At 35.7% G+C, this 21,921-nt stretch overlaps 1 protein-coding gene across 6 annotated transcripts in view; it reads right to left on the minus strand.

The window, feature by feature from the left end:
* ARHGAP32 (Rho GTPase activating protein 32) overlaps positions 1–21,921 on the minus strand; it is a 298,650-nt gene that overhangs the window by 88,864 nt on the left and 187,865 nt on the right. For all 6 annotated transcript variants that reach the window (XM_045483461.1, XM_045483459.1, XM_045483460.1 and 3 more), the window contains 4 exons: positions 6,795–6,932; positions 4,545–4,637; positions 3,087–3,209; positions 1,413–1,490 (listed from right to left, as the gene is read on the minus strand). In XM_045483461.1, coding sequence (XP_045339417.1) covers positions 1,413–1,490; positions 3,087–3,209; positions 4,545–4,637; positions 6,795–6,932 — 432 coding nt within the window. The remainder of the gene's footprint in view (positions 1–1,412; positions 1,491–3,086; positions 3,210–4,544; positions 4,638–6,794; positions 6,933–21,921) is intronic.

Below are 21,921 nucleotides of genomic sequence, written 5' to 3' on the forward strand. Positions count from 1 at the left end.
TATGATATAATATGGATATGATTTTTCTAGTCTTAATCATCAAATTAAATTGCCATGGATACTTTTATAATAAAGGAATCAATAAAATTAAATTTGTAAAAAAACCAATTAAAACTTAAAAATCAATATTTTTTGAGTGAAAAGTATGCATCGGGTCTGTTCTATGTACTTTACAAATTTTATCCTCACACCTTTAATCTTTACTATAATCTTATGAAACAAAAAATAGTCCTACTATCCCCATTTTACACAGTTCACAAGCTGGAGTCCTGAATCAGGCTCTGCCCTAACAGCCTGCTTGGGATTCTCTCTTTCTCCCTCTCTGTCTGCTCCTCCCCTGCTTGGGCTCTCTCTCTCTTAAAATAAGAATAAAAAAACCAAAAAAAAAAAAAAAAAAAAAATGTGTGAGGGGTGCCTGGGTGGCTTAGTAGGTTAAGTGTCCGACTTTGGCTCAGGTCATGATCTCACGAGGGTTTGAGCCCCTGTGTTGACAACTCAGAGCCTGGAGCCTGCTTCAGATTCTGTGTCTCCTTCCCTCTCTGCCCCTCCCCCACTTGTGCTCTGTCTCTCTATATCTCTCAAAAATAAAGGTTAAGGGGCGCCTGGGTGGTGCAGTCGGTTAAGCCTCCGACTTCAGCCAGGTCACGATCTCGCGGTCTGTGAGTTCGAGCCCCGCGTCGGGCTCTGGGCTGATGGCTCAGAGCCTGGAGCCTGTTTCCGATTCTGTGTCTCCCTCTCTCTCTGCCCCTCCCCCGTTCATGCTCTGTCTCTCTCTGTCCCAAAAATAAATAAATGTTGAAAAAAAAAATTAAAAAAAAAAAAAAAAAAAGGTTAAAAAAAAATTTTTTAAATACATGTGAATCCTGATTCCAAATCAATATTAAAAGCAAGGCAGAGTCAGGGGGGTGCCTGGGTGACTCAGTTGGTTAAGCCAGACATCTGACTTCAGCTCAAGTCATGATCTCACGGTTTGTGAGTTTGAGCTCCACGTCGGGCTCTGTGCTGACAGCTCAGAGCCTGGAGCCTGCTTTGGATTCTGTGTCTCCCTCTCTGTCTGCCCCTCCCCTGCTCACACACTCTCTCTCTCTCAAAAACAAATAAACATTAAAAAAAATTTTTTTTAAAGCAAGGCAGAATCACAGGCCTGATAATCTAAAAGTGGTACTCAGACCTGTGATTCTGTTCCTACTATGTTCCTACTCTTTCCATTTAAAGAAGAAGGAGATAAAACAACCACAAGAGTAACTAGAAAAGGAAATCCAAGTCTAATATCATCTATATTTTTCTACCTCCGCTGACAAGGTCCACTGCCAGCACATGCTGCAAAGAGAAATAAATATTACTAAAGAATAAAGAAAAACTGTTTTGTTTTGTTTTGTTTTTTACTCCTTCACACCTTATTTGTTGCCTACCTGAAATCCATGCTTGCCTCTCCACCATGTGCTTAACACTTTCGGGGGCATGTCAATAACAGAAACAATGTCTCCCACCTACAAGAAAAAATTTTAAGTGACATATTTTTAGTCAAATTTTAAACCCATTATTATGTCCAGAATTTAAATGTGAACCATAACAAAAAGATAAGTTCCACTCTCATTCTGTGGCTAATTACTTCTGGAAAAATGTAACACTTACTTCTGTAAAGAATTTAATCATCTTAATGATCGGTAAAGAAGAGGTCTAAAAAAGGTAAGTGGTTAACCTACGTGTAGTAACTTCAGAAAGTCAGACTTACAGTATAGGATTTTTGAATGTCAGGTTTCACACCATCACCACCACTTCCGTTAAAATAGTCACTACTGTTACTAAAAGTAAAAGTGATCAGATCACCTACAAGGGATAGTTTAAAATACTCATACTTAGAACCACCATAACTTATATTCATAGACATTTAGTGAGCATTGACCATGTGTCATGTACTGTGCTGAGTACATATCTTATTAAATCATATATCAAAGGCCTAAGATACCTACAATTACTTGGTTATTCTTAGTAAGTATAAAATTTGACAAACTAGTGAGTTTATACAAACTTTTACAAAATTATAAATATAAAATCATAATAATAGTTCTTAATAATATATTTAATGGAAATCACATTCTTCAATCAAAATAAGTGGTGATCTCTGTAACAAAACATAGTTAAGTGCTTCACAGCAATATTACTGTGGTATACATATTGCTTTTAAGAATTTTTCTTTGTAGGGGTGCCTGGGTGGCTCAGTCAGTGAAGCGTCCAACTTCAGCTCAGGTCATGATCTCACAGTCCATGAATTCGAGCCCTGCGTCGGGCTCTGTGCTGACAGCTCAGAGCCTGGAGCCTATTTCAGATTCTGTGTCTCCCTCTCTCTCTGACCCTCTCCCACTCATACTCTGTCTCTGTCTCAAAAGTAAATAAAAAAAAAAAAAATTAAAAAAATTTTTTAAATAAAAAAGAATTTGTCTTTGTATATTTACAACTAATTTTCACATCATGAAAGAATCAACTTCACAAAGCTGTATTTGCTCACAGGCATGGCATCTTTTAAGACATTCCTCTGTGTATGGAACCTAAACATCTATACTGTGTTTCTTAAACTGAATAACTGTAAGCAGTTTTTTGTCTCTCATCATCCAATATTAGAGGAAGAAACTTAATTCCCCTCCTTTTGCATCTGATTGCAAGCAATGTTCATTTCACTTTTCATCTGTTCTTTACCTCAATCTTTGAACAAACAATGAGAAGAAGGTGTCACTGGGTATCATATTTAGGTACTAAAAACACAAAACAAAAAGATTGAGACCTGGCTTTCAAGAAGGTCATGGAGACAAACAGGAGAACAATTATGACTGAGTGTAATAAATGAAAGGTCAGATATAAGCCATGAGAACAGTTCAGAATAACATTCAATCCAGGCTCTTTGGGGATATGTATTTGCATGGAGTAGGAAGAAGATCAAGGATGACTTCCTAGAAGAAATGGGAGACATTTAAGCTGAATTTTCAAGGATGAGTACAGTCGTTAAATAAAAACAGATGGCATCCTAGGCTGAAAGACAATAGAGTATGGGGAAAGGGCCTGAGCTGACAGAGTCTTTAGTCATTTACCTCTAAAGTCAATTCATCAGGGGCCCGAGCAGTGTACCTCTTGATAACGTGGGCAGCACCAACAGCAGGAGTGTTAATGGATGATTCCTCATGAACTAGAAGATGATTTCCCTTATTATCAATCTACGACAAAGAAAATGAACTATGAGATAAAGACAGGGGACTTGTAAAAGTTTCTCTATAAAAGTGTTCAATTTGATTTAGAGAAACCATAACCCAAAGAATCTTAAAAAAAAAAAAAACAACACCTAATATTTACTGAGTACTTATTATATGCCAGTCATTGTGCTGTGCATATAACATATGATTCAGTGTAATCCTCATAAATCTAAAAGGTACTCAGCATGATTATCAACACTTAAAGATGAAGATACTTGGGGCGCCTAGGTGGCTCAGTCCCTTAAGCAACCGACTTCGGCTCAGGTCACGATCTTGCAGTTCATGGGTTTGAGCCACCCATCAGGCTCTGTGCTGACAGCTCAGTCTGGAGCCTGCTTCAGATTCTGTGTCTCCCTCTCTTTGTGTCCCTACCCTGCTTGCGCTCTGTCTCTCTTTCTCTCTCTCAAAAATAAACAAACATTTTAAAAAAACCTAAAGATGAAGATGCTAAAGCTAAAAGAGCTTATGTAATTTATGAGAAATTAAATACAGTAAAACCTTTGTTTGTGTGCATAATTCGTTCTGGAAACATGCTTATAATCCAAAGCGAATTACTTGTATATCAAAGTAATCACTTGTGTATCAAAGCAAATTTCAAGGACCGCTGGCTCAGTTGTAATCACATGACGTTCAGCGTCACATACTACTCATATTGCAAGATACTGCTCCTTTAGCAAGTTAAAATACATTAGAAATGTTTGGTCATCTTGTGAAACACTCTCAGAACAAGTTACTTGTAATCTGAGGTTTCACTGTAATTTTCCAAGATCACACAGCCAATAATGGAAAAACCAATCTCAATGCAAGTTGGCCTGGTGCTAAATTCCATATTCTACTTCCCATTCTGACTTTCCAATTTCCACTGGAAGGAGAGAATAAATCTGCAAATTAAGGAGAAATACTTAACATATTTTCTGGATACTGTGTAATACTCAATACTTAAACTGGACTCTTTAAAAGGTTAATTGTCATTCATAAATAATTGAAAAATATTTTCAATTACTAAGTCAACTAAATATATATATCTTGCTAAATGTACACTTAATACATTAAACACCAAAATAAGACATGTCACTGCAATTCCCAAGATATATTAAAATTAGTTTCTTGGATTCTTAAAGAAAGATTTGAGATAAAAAAAATACTTAGCATAAGACATATCTATCCTTCCAAAAGATGAGCATTAATTCTATTTCTTTGATTCCTGAAACTCAATAGCTATAGAAATTAAATTAACATTAAATTTCTTCAGTAGACAATTCAAAAATAAATTTTGATAAGAAGTGAATTAGAAAATACCTCCATCCAAGTAAGGGCAGGTCCACAATTGATCTTGTTGCCAGCAATAGCTGAAAGGCGGGAGAGGTAAGCCATAAGCATCTGAGTGATGGACTAAAGAGAAAGAGAAGATTCAGTGGTAACTCCAAGTCAAGATACTGCACTCCCTGTCCAAGTAACTGGTATAAATTAGTTGTTTCTGGGGCAAAAATTCTGTAGATTTTTAGGCATTTTAATAGTTACAGAGGATTCTTCACAGAGGCTTAAGAGTTCCGTGAAGTGAAACCATCGGCACTTACATAGAAATCCCCTGTCTTGTGAAGAACTTGAACCGCTAGCTCCTCATCATCAGGGGGTCATACTATTATATAGCTTCTAATTTTATTGTTGTCTCTATCTCATACTGAAAATGTAAAAAAACAATCACAGCAGAGACATACTTGGCTTTTCTGCCAGCTTCCCCCTGGCTACTCTGAAACTCTCCAAGACCTGCTGTAAGCTTCCAGGCATGCAGCTGCGGCAGGACAGCCATGTTCATATGTGATCCCACACCACGGGTCTGTGGATTGGTCCAGAAATGGGACCAAACACTAGCTGGCCTAACAAGAGTTACTGCAGGAATTAGGAATTAAGTTGAAAATTTTTAATTCATTCTAGCAGCTGTCTTAAAAAAAGAGATTAAAAACCTGGGGCCTTTTAGTAGTGGCCATGTTCTGAGACAGCTTGAGAAAGAGAAATGGAACAAAGAGACAGAGATAGGAAACAGAGACAGACTTCTAGATTTTCGGTGATACAAAAGAAGCTGTGGCTTTAGAATATTCCTGAGACCCTGTTCCTGTGTCAGTTCTTGCATGACTGATGATGCCTCTACTTTGTCCCACCTACTTAGCTGCCTTGGAATTAATTACAGATTTGAAATGGCTTCCCATCAGGACTTGAAAGATATCTGCACTGTTTTCAAGCTGCTGTTGAGTCTACTGTCAATACAATTCTTGTTCTTGTTTTTTTTTTTTAAAGCATGTTTTTTTGTTCTCTGGAAGCTTTTGGTGTTCTCTGTTTTGGCTGTTGAAATTTCACTACACTGTTTCTAGATGCATGTCTTTTCAGTCATTATATTTAGTACTTACTGGGCCCATGTGATCTGAAACATGGCTTTCTTTAGCTTTAGGGCATTTTCTTATATTAACTTTTAGTTACTTCTGTCTCCTGTATCCTGCTAGAACTCCTAGGAGAGGGAAGTAGGAACTTCAGGATCTTTTTTCCATGATTCCCACTGTTCTCACGCAACTTTTTATCTTTCATTCCCTTCTGGGGCTGTATTATTATAAAGTTTGCTCTCTCAGCTCACTAATGCTCTCTTCATCTGTGTCCATTCTGCACACAGTCCAGCTCTTCAGGTTTGCTATAACTAAAATTAATTTAAATAAGTACATGTTCATTTCTAAGATCTCTGATTTTTTATTTTTCTAAAAATACGTTCTCATTCCATGACTGTGATTGCCTCCTGTCTCTCTGAGGATAGTAACCATGCTTCTGAAAGCCCTCTGTTTGCTCTTCTCAATTATTTTATTTATTTGGTTTTTACGATTAAGATTTCTAGTTGATGTGTCTTCTTCAATCCTCCTGTACCTGTTTGTATGCTGTATTTGCTCACCCCCATAAATCTTATCCTATCTACTTTCAAAGATTCCTCACATCATGATCTCATGGTTGTGAGACCAAGCCCTGCGTCAGGCTCTGTGCTAGGCATGGAGCCTGCTTAGGATTCTCTCTCTCCCTCTCCCTCCCTCTCAAAAAAATAAAAAATAAAGAAGATTCCTCATAATTTTGATGGTTTTTATATTCTGATGTTATAAAGAATCTTTTCCCATTTAATTTTTTTAAAATCTTTTATATTTTTACTAGAAATTTGGCAGGAGTAAAGATAAGGGCACAAGATATGGCATGCCATCATAAGCTATGCCTTTCTTTAATTATTAGTGAGGTCAACATTTTTCCATGTTTTTGCCTCCATATTTTATATTCTCTTTGAAGAATGGTCTCATATATGTAGCCCATTATATATTATGAATCTTTTTAATAAAATTACACACCAAACCTACTTTAATTCTAAACATTCTACATAGCACTACAACTTTTTCAGTTATGAAATAATTAAATAATCCCAAGAATCATCCTGAGTGTTCGATATAAGGTTTTATTTAGTATATAGGCAACACTTTCTGCTAATTTATATACAGCGATTAAGGCTGCAAAGAACTAAATGCTTACCTCTGGACTATCCTTCAGAGCATCAGAACGGGGAAGCTCTGAGAGTTGGGAGAATCGTCGGTCATAAATACATAAATGAAGATGTTTATCAAGTACCCGAAAATCTTCATAACTTCTTTTAACAATCCAACTTTTACCCTATGGGTAAGAAAAAAAAGACACTTATAATCTCCCTCTTAGAAAATGCTTATGAATCAGGCCTTATTCTATAATGGCATTATGAGATTTTATATTTTCTAGTGAAAAACTTCTATCAACTTGTTAGTAAATAGGTAAATACTCAAACTCCAAAACAATCTAATGAGTTACACTACATCAAAAGGTCAATAATGAAAATAAGATAAAACTCTCCACTCTCTCTACTGCTCATCAAAGTCCACTGGCTCTCTGGGAGCAGTAACTGCTACATGATTAAGACAGCATGTGGCCTTAAACCCACAAAAAGAACCATAAAATAATTTGGGGTGGGAGAAAAAATCAAAAATTAAAGAAAAATAAAACCAAGTTATTGATAGGTATCACCAACATTTTCTATGACTCAGACTGGAAAATCAAAACCACTAAAGTCCTCATCAATACACATTCAATATGCAAATATTATCTAGAACTCATTATCCTTCCCAACATCTCAGGCTTTCTTCCTTGCCTTGCCCAATCTCACAAGCTCATCAAAAATGAAAATCCGGGGTGCCTGGTTGGCTCCGTAGGTTGAACATCCAACTCTTTATTTCGACTCAAGTCATGATCCCAGGGGTGTGAAATCGAGCTCCACATCGGGCTCCGTGCTGAGCATGGAACCTGCTCTCTCTGACATCCTCTTTCTCTCAATCTTTCCCTCTGCCTCTCTCCCCGACTTGCTCTCACTCTCTAAAATAAATTAAAAAAAAACAAACAATGAAAATCTACTCCCAGAGCGTATTTATTATTACATTCTACCTCCTAATTTTCTCTTGACTCTATCACTTCCCCTAGCCCAAGCTTTAGTAGGGATGAATACCATTTCTTACCGAGAATACTGCTAATTGTCCTCACCTTTGATCTCCCCTGCTCCCGTTCCCACCACTACAAAATACAAAGCTTATCAGGTGACACTATCAAAAATCCATCCAGAGCTCCCATGAGTCAGCACTGCTGCAGAGCATTTAGTCTTGCAATTTTATCTAATTTATGGTACTTTGTGAAAGCACCCCAAACTAAGACATAAGGTAACATTTGGCCCTTGGCATATCACTTTCCCCTTGGCATACAAAACAGATTTCTAGATCAACATGACTGTGAAACACAGAAGGAAGAGAGAAGAAAGAAAACAATGAGGAAAGCAGTAATCAGTAATGCAGGATTTAAATTTAAACTACTATGGGCTACCTTAGGTGGTAGACCTTAGGTAACTTCTAAACCTCAGTTTACTCATCTATAAAATGGGGAAGTTAACAGTACCTGGAAGTTGAAAGATTAAATGAAATAATGCATGTGAGTTACTGAGCACACTGCCTGCCAATCATTCATTGAACATTCTTATCACTACTGATATTTTTGTCACTGGTATAGCGGTCTGGCCCAGAAATACCTTCTGAATGTTGTATTAGTCATATACTTGTCATGCATGGGGTATAACAGACAGACAGTTTGGTTGAAACTGTTAACATGCACGGACAATATTAACGATACCTTCACTAACCTAGACTGATTTTGGAAAAGCTGTTAAATCGTGCAAATTGATAGAATTGGGAAGCTCCCAGGTTAAAAGCTCAATACTTGAAAACAAGATTGTATATGTGCTGCTGAAGCGAGCACAAAACATAGGATTGTAATAACAGGATGTAATAATTGTATCTAAGTCTATGCTCCAATTTCTTATACTTCTTTAGAATAAATTCCTGGGTCGCCTGGGTGGCTCAGTGGGTTGAGTGTCCGACTTCAGCTCAGGTCATGATCTCATGGCTATTGAGTTTGAGTCCCACCTTGGGATCTGTGTTGACAGCTCTCGGTGCCTGCTTTGGATTCTGCCCCTCACCGTTCATGCTCTCTCTCTCTCTCTCTCTCTCTCTCTCTCTTGCTCTCAAAAAGAAACATTAAAATTCTTTTAGAAGAATAAATTCCTAAAAATTGTGACATCATCTAAACCTAAGTGCAGAGTATACTGAATCTCTCTGCACTATTTTTGCAAATTTTTATAAGACTAAATTTATTTTTAATTTAAAAAGTTAAAATACACACACAATTTCTAAAAATGGAAAGGTTGTACCAATTTTTACTGTTTGCGCCTATTTTACTGCATCTACACTAATATTTATTTATAAAAGCATTTAAATTTTCCAAAAGGTGAAAATGATATCTTTATTCTTTTAGGAATTTTCTATTTACATCTTTGACAATTTTTCTACTAAAATATATTGTATACTCCTATAATTATCGCTTATCAAACTTATCAAACCCTATTACACTGAATGTCTAGCCAAAGTATTTCATGTAACTATTAGCCCTTTGAAAGCTTAACACTTCTACTCAAATAGTTTGTTAGTCAAGAAATTTCCTTGGTCTCTCAAAAAATTAAAAATAGAACTACCCTGTAACCCAGCAATTTCACTACTAGGTATTTTTCCAAAGGATACAAAAATGCTGATTCAAAGGAGCACATGCACCCCAATATTTACAGCAGCACTATCAACAATAGCCAAATTATGGGAAGAGCCCAAATGTCCATCAACTGGTGAATGGATAAAGAAGATGTGACACACACACACACACACACACACACACACACACACACACAGGAATATTACTTGGTGATCAAAAAGAATGAAATCATGCCAGGTGCCAACAATGTGGATGGAACTAGAGGGTATTATGCTAAACGAAGTAAGTCAGTCAGAGAAAGACAAATATCACATCACTTTATTCATATGTGGAATTTGAGAAACTCAACAGATGAACATAGGGGAGAGGAAGGAAAAATAAGATAAAAAGAGAAAGGAAGGCAAACCATAAGAGATTCTTAAATACAGAGAGCATACTGAGGGTTGCTGGACGCGTTTCGGGTGGGGGGATGGACTACATGGGTGATAGGCATTGGGGAGGGCATCTGTTGGGATGAGCACTGGGGTGTTGTATGTGGGTGATGGGTCACTGGATTCTACTGAAATCATTATTGTACTGTATGTTAACTGACTTGGATTTAAATAAAACTTAAAATTTTTTTTTAAAAGGAAAGAAATTTCCTTGAATGCATTCTGAAGTGATATATTAAGTGGATTAATACACTAAAATACTAATTTTTTGTTTAAAAAAGTGGAAAAGAAGTTAGCAGGTCCTTCTTACTTAAGACTTCTTCCTATAGAAGTATAGTAAAACCTTGGTTTGTGAGCAGAATTCATTCCAGAAACATGCTTGTAATCCAAAGCACTTGCACATCAAAGAGGATTTCAAGAACCACTGACTCAGTTTGATCATGTGACATCTGGCATCATGTACTACTCGTATTGCAAGAAACTGCTTGTTTATCAAGTTAAAATTTATTAGAAACGTTTGCTCGTCTTGCAGAACACTTGCAGAACAAGTTACTCACAATCCAAGGTTTTATGTATTTAAAATATATTTTTTAAAGAGGCATTTAAAAATATATTGTTTTGTGTCTTACATTTGGTAGTTGCAGGAGATTTTTAGACAATTCTTTTATACTGTTTACCTAAGCCTGTTTCCGATTCTGTGTCTCCCTCTCTCACTGCCCCTCCCCCGTTCATGCTCTGTCTCTCTCTGTCCCAAAAATAAATAAACGTTGAAAAAAAAAATTAAATAAAAATAAAAAAAAAAAAAAAGGGGGCGCCTGGGTGGCGCAGTCGGTTAAGCGTCCGACTTCAGCCAGGTCACGATCTCGCGGTCCGTGAGTTCGAGCCCCGCGTCAGGCTCTGGGCTGATGGCTCAGAGCCTGGAGCCTGTTTCCGATTCTGTGTCTCCCTCTCTCACTGCCCCTCCCCCGTTCATGCTCTGTCTCTCTCTGTCCCAAAAATAAATAAACGTTGAAAAAAAAAAATTAAATAAAAATATACTGTTTACCTAGATGATCATGTCATCTGTGTACAAAGGCTGTTTAATTTCTTCCTTTCCCATTTGTATATCTTTTATTTCCTTTTCTTGCCTTAATGGCATTAGCTAGGAACTCCAGCACAGTGTTGAAAAGCAGTGGAAAGAGGGGACGTCCTTACCTTGTTCCTGATCTTATTTACAGAATGAGTTTCTCACTATTACAGTTACAGATTTTTTATAGATACTCTTTATCAAGTTGAGGACATTTCCCACTAATCTTAGTTTACTGAGAATTTTTAATCACGAATGATTAAATTTAATGACCAAAATAGCAGAATACAAAGTTAATATACAAAAGCCGATTGGTTTCCAATGCACCAACAATGATTAAGTTCAATTTGAAATTAAAAGCACAATAGTATTTATATCAGCACACCCCCCCAAAAAAAGAAAGAATTAAATACAAATCTAAAAAAACATGGGGGTGCCTGGGTGCGTCAGTCAGTTGAGCGTCCAACTTCAGCTCAGGTCATGACTTCATGGTTCATGAATTCAAGCCCCGCGTCAGGCTCTGTGCTGACAACTCAGAGCCTAGAGCCTGCTTCAGATACTGTGTCTCCCTCTCTCTCTGTCTCTCCCCCACTCAAAAGTCTCTCTCTCTCTCTCTCTCTCTCTCTCTGAAAAATAAACATTAAAAGAATTTTTTTAACTATGTACAAGATCTGTAGGAGTAAACCTACAATATTCTTGTAAAGGTAAACAACTAAAAAAATTTGAGAGATATACCATGTTCCTGGATAGAAGGGTCAATATATGGTCAAGGTATCAATTCTTCCAAACTTGATCTATAGATTCACAATGCTATGCCAATCAAAACCAAAGCAAGTTATTTTTTATTTTAAAGTTATAGAGAGAGGTAAAAGATTAGAACAGCTAACACAATATTAAAGGAGAAGAACAAAGTTGGGAGACTGACACCAAGTGACTTAAAGACATACCATAAAGCTATAATCATCAATACAGTGTGGTATTGGCAAAAAAAAAAAAAAAATTAACAAATACATCAATGAAACAGAACAGAGAGCCCAGAAATAGACCCACATAAATACTGTCAATTGATCTTTGACAAAAGAGAAAAGTCAACACAGTGGATTAAAAAAAAAAATTCTTTTCAACAAATAGTGCTGGAAGAATTGGCAAAATCCACAGTCAAAAATATAAATCTAGATACAGACCTTACAGCTTTCAAAAAATTACTCAAAATGGATCACAGACCTTAATGTAAAATGCAAAATGATAAAACTCATAGAAGGTAACATAGGAGAAAATACAAATGATCTTGGCTTTGGTGATAAACTTTTTTAGATACATTAGAGTCACAATCCATGAAAGAACTGATGAGCTGGACTTCACTGAAATTAAAATTTTTCTGCTGTGTCAAGACACTATCCATAAAATGAAAAGACAAGTAGTAGACTTGGGTGAAAATACTGGCAAAAGATTTATTTGATAAAAGACTGTTATCCAAAATGTATAAAGAACTCTTAAAAATCAACAATAAGAAAACAAACAGCTGATTTAAAAAGCCAAAGACCTAAGCAGACACCTCACCAAAAAAATATGCAAATAATAGATAAGTATATGAAAAAATGCTCCACATTAATACGTCATCAAGGAAATGCAAATTAAAACGAGATAACACCACACACCTATTAGAATGGCAAAAACCCAGAATTAAATGCTGACAAAGATGTGAAATAATAGGAAATGTCTTCCATTGCTAGTAGGAATACAAAATGGTAAACACACTTTGGAAGATAACTTGTCAGTTTCTTATAAAACTAAAGATACCTTACCACAGGTTCCAGCAGTTAGACTCCTTGGTGTTCATCCAAATGAGCTAAAAAGTTATGTCCACACAAAAGCCTGTACATGCATGTTCACAGCAGTTTTATTCATAAATGCTGAAACTTAGGGGTGCCTGGGTGGCTCAGTCGGTTAAGGGTACCACTTTGGCTCACATCATCATCTCATGATTTGTGAGTTTGAGCCCCGCATCAAGCTCTGTGCTGAGCTCAGAACCTGGAGCCTGCTTCAGATTCTGTGTCTCCCTCTCTCTCTGCCCCTCCCCTGCTTGTGCTCTGTGTCTGTCTCTCAAAAAAAAAAATTTTTTTTTTAAATGCTGAAACTTGGAAGCAATCAAGATATCCTTCAGCTGGTGAATGTATATATAAACAGTGATACATCCAGAAAATTCAGTATTAATCAGCACTAAAAAAAAAAAAATAAGAAAAAAAGAAACTATCAAGCCATTAGAAGACATGGAGGAAATTTAAATGCACACTACTAAGTGAAAGAAGCCAAGCTGAAAGGTCTATGTACTGTATAACTCGAACTATATGACATTTTGAAAAAGGCAAAACTACAGAGACAGTAAAAATATCTGTGGTTGCCACTGGTTAGGGAGAAGTGAGAAATAAATAGAGCACAGAATTTTTAGGGTAGTGAAATAATTCTGTATGATACCTTAATGGTGGGTACATATAATTATAAATTTGTCCAAACCCACAGAACATACAACACCATGACTGAACCCTTGCTGACAAAGCTATGTCAGTGTAGGTTCATCACTGTCACAAATGTATCATGTTGGGAAAGACATCCATAGTGGAGTCGGGCATGTGTGGGGATAAAACATATGCAGGAACCTCATACTTTCTACTCAAGTTTGCTGTGAACCTAAAACTAATCTAAAAAATCAACTATATTAACTGTTAAAAATAAATCATGTTTTATTCCATCCAAACAGTCTTACTCAAGGAAATAAATATCAACCAACCACATAAATGCAAATGAGCCTAAAAATGGTGAGGGACTGGATTTCAAAACTCATTTCCCCATATATCAGTGAACTGATTTCTTTCAATTTTTTTAAAAATGTTCTTGTGCCAGCAAAAAATCTGTCCTTTTATACAGAATGTCATTCACCAAATGAAAACCTTAATTTGCAAATCATCTGAAACTTAGATTCAGTGAGAAAATTCTAAAAATAGTAAAATACCTACCGTTCTGGCAGAAATTCATCCAATTTCTAAAAGTAAATAAAGTACAACTGACCCTTGAACAACATGAGAAGGGGCACTGATTCCCCTTCACAGTCGAAAATCCACATATAAGTTTGCTTCTCCAAAACATAACTGCTAATAGCTTACTCTTGACTGGAAACCTTGCCAATAATATAAACAGGCAACAAACATATTTTTATGTTATATTATGTACTATTCTTACAATAAAGTAAGATAGAGAAAAAATGTATTATTAAGAAAATCATAAAGAAGAGAAATACATTTACAGTAATGTACTCTATTTAGCGAAAAACATCTATGTATAAGTGGAACCATGCTACTCAAACCAATGTTGTTCAAGGTTCAACTACAAATGATCAGAATAACTTAGAAATTCACTTCTTTTGTAAATATATCAACACAAAAACAATACAAAAACTCCTTATGGGGCACCTGGGTAGCTCAGCTGATTAAGCATCCGACTCTTGATTTCAGCTCAGGTTTGTGGGTTCAAGCCCCATGTTGGGCTTAGGATTCTCTCTCTCTCTCTCTGCCCCTCTCCCACTCATATTCACTCTCTTTCTCTTTCTCTCTCTCTCCTTCTTCCTCTCTCCCTCACTGTCTAAAATAAATAAAAACTTTTAAAAAATAAAATAAAAGTAAAAAACAGAAAAGAAATAAAAAATGGAATGAAAGCTAGCATAATCAGAACACAGGAATGGGCACACTGTCATGAGATGATATGAAAGAGGTAGCAAGGTCCTGGTCAGGTGGGGCCCTCACAGTCCTTGATTAGCAGTTTGGGCTCAGTTCTAAACACAGTGAAAATCTACTGGAGTGTTAACCACGAAGGCAACATGTTTCAAATCACATTTTACATCACTCCAGCAGTTAAATGCTAGATGCAATTTGATGCAAATACAAATGCTAATCACAACATCCCAACAAGATAAAGCTTGGTAATAACAGAGTTGGTAAAAGACAAATTCTAGATACATTTGCTGTTCTTTCGGAGAACGGTCCTCACCCATGTCCTTGGAAATTCCTTTACCATGGGAAAGTTAACTGAAAAAGAATGAACAAATTCTCTCTTTAATGGTATGATGAATTTCAGTGAAAAGAGAATGACCTGATTTAAATCTCAGCTGGGCCTTATCCTAGATATAGAAATTTACATAAGTTACTTAAACCTATCAGCAATTTTTACTCACCTATAAAATGAAAATAGTAACATCTACATTTCACAGAAGAGTTACAGGTTTGGATGTTTACAATCTCTATACGTTTTGTTCATACACAGATGCTCTACAAATGTGAATAGTCAACCCCACCCCTTAGTAACAGCATTTTTTAAAAGGACTAAGTGGAGGAGATACTTAATACCAAGGAATGCATTTCTGATGGTGGAATTTCAAGCAGGGTAGCAGGAGATATTTTGAGGCAGGAAAGCATTCCCCTAAAACCAACTGTTTACCCCACCTACCAGGACATAAAGGAGCCTTCAGAGTATTATAAATATTTATGAAAAAGTTGATCCTCAGAAAAAACAAAGTATTATATACTGATGAATTCTCGTTAAAATACAAAGGTGGTTAATATACTCCAAATACAATGAAATGATTGATTTTAATTGGTCTAAAGCTTACAATCAAACAATAAAATAGTAAGTACTTTATTAAGTACTTTATAAAGCAGCAATTTCTTACACTAACAAACCTATACTCACAGAACAGAAAAATCCTGAAGGATTTTCATTGGAGTACATGTTAGAATAAATTCTTGAAACAGCTAGGTTTAAATTTGCCATTTTAAAAGTAACATTTAAAAACTGAGAGGCACCTGGGTGGATCAGTCGGTTAAGCATCCAACTCTTGATTTCATTGCAAGTCATGATCTCACAGGTTTGTGAGTTCAAGTCCCACATTGGGCTCCTTGCACTGACAGTGCAGATACTGCTTGGGATTCTCTCTCTCTCCTCCCTCTCTGCCCCTCCCACACATATACTCTCTCTCAAAATAAATAAATAAACTTAAATAAGTAAGTAAATGCTGATGTTCACTTACTTGCTAAAGAATAAAACAATTGAATATAGAGTGGTACTGAGACATATTACCATTGACATTATACTCATAAATGATTTATTCCACATAGTGGGATTCAATTACTGTGAGTGCTTATCTCATTTTGGGCTTTTTAAAGTTACTGAATGTTCAACACTTAAGATAGTAAAGGTTTTTCTAGTATCTTCTGACATATAACAATTTTTTAGAATTTCTATTAATTTTTATTAAATTCAAAGTAAACACATTGTTTTCTGAAAAGTAGGGGATAGACAGAGGAAAAATTAGTATGATTTTCAGAAAAGATAAAGTATTATCATTCAGATTCAATATTACGACACAAGAGTGTTTTGTCATCCACACAAGCTAATCTGTTTGTTCTACACAATACATTTTTTCAGTTTGTTTACTTAAAGAACAGAATAAAACGATAATGGAGGGAACATCTGAAAAACAATATGTCTATATTGGTTAAGACAATTTACTCTAAATTTTTTTTAATGTTTATTTAGTTTTGAGACAGAGAGAGAGAGAGAGAGAGAGAGAGAGACAGAGCGTGAGTGGGGGAGGGGCAGAGAGAGAGAGGGAGACACAGAACCAACCATCTGTGTCAGCACAGAGCCTGATACGGGGCTCAGACCCATGATATCATGACCTGAGCTGAAGTCGGACACTTAACTGGCTGAGCCACCTAGGCACCCCAAGACAACTTATTCTAAATCGGGATTAGTATGTTGGGGGCTTGGGCAGGGCATTAAAGATCTATTTTCCAAGCATCTGAGAGAGTCACTTTATTTGTTTTTTAATGTTTATTTTATTTTTGAGGGAGAGCAAGTGAAGGAGGGGCAGAGAGAGAGGGAGAACGAGGATCCGAAGTCAGCACAGAGCCCGATGTGGGGCTTGAACTCATGAACTGCGAGATCATGACCTGAGCTGAAGTTGAATGCTCAACCGACTAAACCATCCAGGTGCCTCAAGAGAATATCACTTTAAAAATGCTTAATATTCTCCTCAGACACACCAATGTGGCTAAATGAGAGCTGTCTGACAGGTATCTGTTCCAGGACCATGTTATACTAGATTTTAATATTGTAACAAGCACTCGGACTATATAATGACTTGTCATTGTAACCAGATGGCCTGGACTACTTCCCACAGAGGCTCTAAATTTGAGGCTTCCACTTAAAGAGCCTCTGAAGACTTCCTCGATCTGAAAGAAAATAGACATCCAGGTCCAGGAAGTAAAGAGAGCCCCAAACAAGCTGAATTCAAAGAGAACCACACCAAGACACAGAATTTAAATGTCAAAAATTAAAGATAAAGAGAGAATCTTAAGAGCAACAAGAGAAAAGCCAGTAGTAAGTATAGGGACCACCCATAAGACTATCAGCTGATTTTTCAGCAGCAAGTTTTCAGGCCAGAAGGAATACGCATGATATATTTAAACTGCTGAAAGGAGAAAACCTACAACCAAGAACAGTCTACCAGCAAATTTTTCATTCACAATTGAAGGAAATATAAAGTTTCCCAGACAAGCAAAATTTTAAATTTTCACCACTAAACTGGCATTTTAAGAGAGTTAAAAGGATTTCTTTAAGCATAAAAGAAAGGGCCATAACTAAAGTAAGAAAATTATGAAAGAAAAATTTCACTGGTAAAAGCTAACATGTAGTAAAGGTGGTCGATCAACCACTCACAAAGCTGGTATGAAGATTAAAAGACAAATGTAGTAAAATCAACAATATCTACAATAACTAGTTAAGGGACACATTGAGCAAAAAGCTGTAAAATATGAATTCAAATACATAAAAACATGGGGATGAGGAGTAAAAATGTAGTATGTTCAGAATGTGTTCTAACCTAAGAGACCATAAATTTAAAACAGACTACTATATGCAAAGAGTGTTACATATGACTTCATACTGACCGCAAAAATCTATACTAGATACATAAAAAATAAATAGAAAGGAATCCAAACATAACATTAAATAAAGTCATCAAGTTATGAGGTAAGAGAACAAGAAGAGAAGACATACAAAAACAATTAGAAAACAATGAACAAAATGGCAATGAGTACAAAACTACCCATAATTGCTTTAAAGGTAAATGGACTAAATGCTCCAGTCAAAAGACAATAGACAAATGGATAAAAATATAAGACCCATCTATATGCTGCCTACAAGAGATTCACTTCAAACATAAAGATACATACAGACTGAAAGTAAAAAGATGAAAAATAATACTCTATGCAAATGTAGCAAAAAGAAAGCTGGAGTAGCAATACACCTATCAGACAAAATAGACTTTAAGACAAAGATTATGAGAAGAGACAAAGAAAAACATTACATAATGATAGACATCAATCCAACAAGATAATGTAACAATTGTAAATATCTCTATACTCAACACAGAAGCCCCTAAATATATAAGGCGAATATTAACAGACAAAAAGCAAAAAAACAGACAGTAATACAGCAATAGTAGGAGACTTTAACACCCCATTTACATCAGTGAATACAGTGTCCAGACAGAAAAATCAATAAGGAAACAGTGACCTGAAACAGTGTTTAAGACAAACCTGACATACATATATGTACAGAACATTACCAAAACAGCATAATACACATTCTTTTCAAGTGCACATGAAACATTTTCCTTGACACATCACATGTTAGGCCACAAGACAAGTCTCAATAAATTTTAAAAGACTGATATCATATCAAGCACCTTTTCCCACAACAACAGTATGAAACCAGAAATCAATTACAAGGCAAAAACTAAAAAAAACACAATCATTTGGAGCCTAAATAACCAAGTGGTCAATAAAGAAATCAAAATAGAAATAAAAAAAGTATCTGGACAAAAATGACAATGGAAACACAACAGTTCAAAATCTTAAGGGAATAGCAAAAGCAGTCCCAAGAGGGAAAGTTAGAACAATACAGGCCTCCCTCAAGAAAAAAGAAAAATCTCAAACAATCTAAACTTACACCCACAGAAATTGGAAAAAGAAGAAGAAACAAAACCAAAGTTAGTAGGAGACACAAAATAATAAAGATCAGAGCAGATAAATGAAGTAAAAACTAAAAAACATCAGAAAAGATCAATGAAACTAAGAGTTGATAAACCTTTAGGCAGTGGTGCCTGGCTGGCTTAGTCAGTGGAGCTTGTGACTGTTGATCTTGGAGTTGTGAGTTTGAGCCCCACAATGGATGTAGAGATTACTTAAACAATAAAATCTGTAAAAAAACAAACATATTTAGCCAGACTAATCAAGGAAAAAAAAGAAGGGAGTCAAGTAAATAAAATCAGAAATGAAGAGAACTTACAACTCACATCCCAGAAATACAAAAAGTTATTAGACTACTACAATTACACATCAACAAATTAGACAACCTACAAAAAACAGATAAATCCCTAAAAACATAAAATCTTCTAGGACTTGATCAAGAAGAAAAAGAACATTTGAACAGACCAATTACTAGTAATACAATTCAATCCATATGAAAAACCTCCCAACAAACAAAAGTCTAGGGCCAGATGGCTTCACAGGTGAAACTGGAGGAAAAAAAAAAAAGTAAAGAAAACTGAATACCTAGCGTGCTTAATCTATTCCAAATAACTGAAGAGGAAAGACTCCTTCCAAATTCATTCTATGAACTAGCATTACTCTGATATCAAAAGCAGACAAAGACACTACAAAGAAAGAAAACTGCAGACCAATATCCCTAATGAATGGAACTATAAAAATCCTCAACAAAATATTAGAAGAATAAATTCAACAGTACAAGGATCACACATCATGATCAAGTGGGATTTGACAGGCATGCAGAGATGGTTCAATATCCACAAATCAATCAAAATGATACACCACATTAACAAAATGAAGAATAAAAAAACCACATCATTTCAATAGATGCAGAAAAAGCATTTGATAAAATTCGACATCCACTCATGATAAAAACTCTCAACAAAGTGGTAATAGAGGAAGCATACCTCAACATAATAAAGGTCATATGTAACACAACTACAGATAAAATCATACTCAATGGCAAAAAGCTGAAGGCTTTGCCTCTAGGATCAGGAACATGTCAAGGATGAGGTCTCACCACTTTTATTCAACAAAGTACTGGAAGTCTTTGCTATAACAATCAGATATGAAAAAGAAGTAAAAGGAATGTAAACTGGTAAGGAAGAAGTAAAAACTGTCACTATTTGCAGATAACATGACACTATATATAGAAAACCCTGAAGACTTCACAGAAAAACTCTATCAGAACTAATGAATGAGTTCAGTAAAGTTGCAGATACAAAATTAATATAATTAATATTAGATAATTAATATAATTAATGAATTAGATAATTAATATAATTAATATAAGAAATCTGTTGCATTTCCATATACTAATAACAAACAGAAAGAGAAATTAAGAAAAAAATCTCATTAACAATTGCATTAAAAATAATAAAACACCTAGAAATAAATTTAACCAAGGAGGTGAAACTCCTATACTCTGAAAACTGTAAGACATTAATGAAAAAAAGATGACAAAAATAAATGTAAAGATATACCATGCTCGTGACTAGATTTAAAATTGTTTCACAGTCTATACTACTCAAAGCAATCCATAGATTCAATGCAATCCCTATCAAAACACCAACACTACTTTTCATAGAACTAGAACAAAAAAATTCTAACATTTGTATGCAACCTCAGAAGATCCAGACAAAACAATCTTGAGGAAGAAGAACAAAGCTGGAGGTATCATGCTCCTAGATTTCAAACTACACCTTTAAGCTACAGTAATCAAAACAGTATAGTACTGGCACAAAAAGAGACACATAGATCAACAGAACAGAGTAGAGAGCCCAGAAATAAACTCATGCTTATATGGTCAATTAACCTATGACAAAGGAGGCAGAATATACAACGGTCTCTTCAATAAATGGTGTTTGGAAAATTGAAGAGCTACATGCAAAAGAATGAAACTGAACCACTTCCTTACACCATGTATGAAAACAAACTCAAAATAGATTCAAGACCTGGGGCGCCTGGGTGGCTCAGTAAGTTAAGTGTCTGACTTCAGCTCAGGTCACGATCTCACAGTTCATGAGTTCGAGCCCCACCACAGGCTCTGTGCTGACCACTCAGAGCCTGGATCCTACTTCAGATTCTTGTCTCCTTCTCTCTCTGCCCCACCCCCACTCGTGCTCTGTCTCTTTCTCTCTCTCAGATAAATGTTAAAAAAATTTTTTTAATGGATTCAAAACTTAAATGTAAGACCTGAAACCATAAAGCTTCCCAAGAAAACACAGACAATAAACTCTTTGACATTGGTCTTAGCAATATTATTTTTTGGATTTGTCTCAAGCAAGGGCAACAAAAACAAATATAAAAAATTGAGACTACATCAAACTAAAAAGCTTTTTTTTTTCCCAGAGAAGGAAACCATCAACAAAATGAAAAGGCAACCTCCTAAATGGGAGAAGATATTTACAAGTGATATATCAAATAAGATATATATATATATACAAAGAACTCAAATAACCGAACACACACACACAGAAAAACAATCTTATTTTAAAAATGGGCACAAGACCTGAACAGACATTTTTCCAAAGACAATGGAAGAAAATGACCATACGGATGATCATGAAACATATGAAAAAATGTTCAACATTGCTAATCACAGGAAAATGCAACTCAAAACCACAATGAGATGCTACTCCCACCTGTCAGAAGGGATAGTATCAAAACGACAAGAAATAACAGTTGTTGGCACAAGGAAACCCGTATGTACTGTTGGTGGGCATGTAAATTGGCACAAACACTCAAAAAAAATAGTGTAGAGGTTCCTCAAAAATTTAAAAACAGAAATACCATATGATGCAGCAATTCCTCTTCGGGCTATTTACCCCCCCCAAAAAAACACAAAACACTCATTCGAAGAGATAATATATGCACTACTGTGTTCACTG

The sequence above is a fragment of the Leopardus geoffroyi genome, chromosome D1 (assembly GCF_018350155.1).
Source record: "Leopardus geoffroyi isolate Oge1 chromosome D1, O.geoffroyi_Oge1_pat1.0, whole genome shotgun sequence".
NCBI classification, from domain to species: domain Eukaryota; kingdom Metazoa; phylum Chordata; class Mammalia; order Carnivora; family Felidae; genus Leopardus; species Leopardus geoffroyi.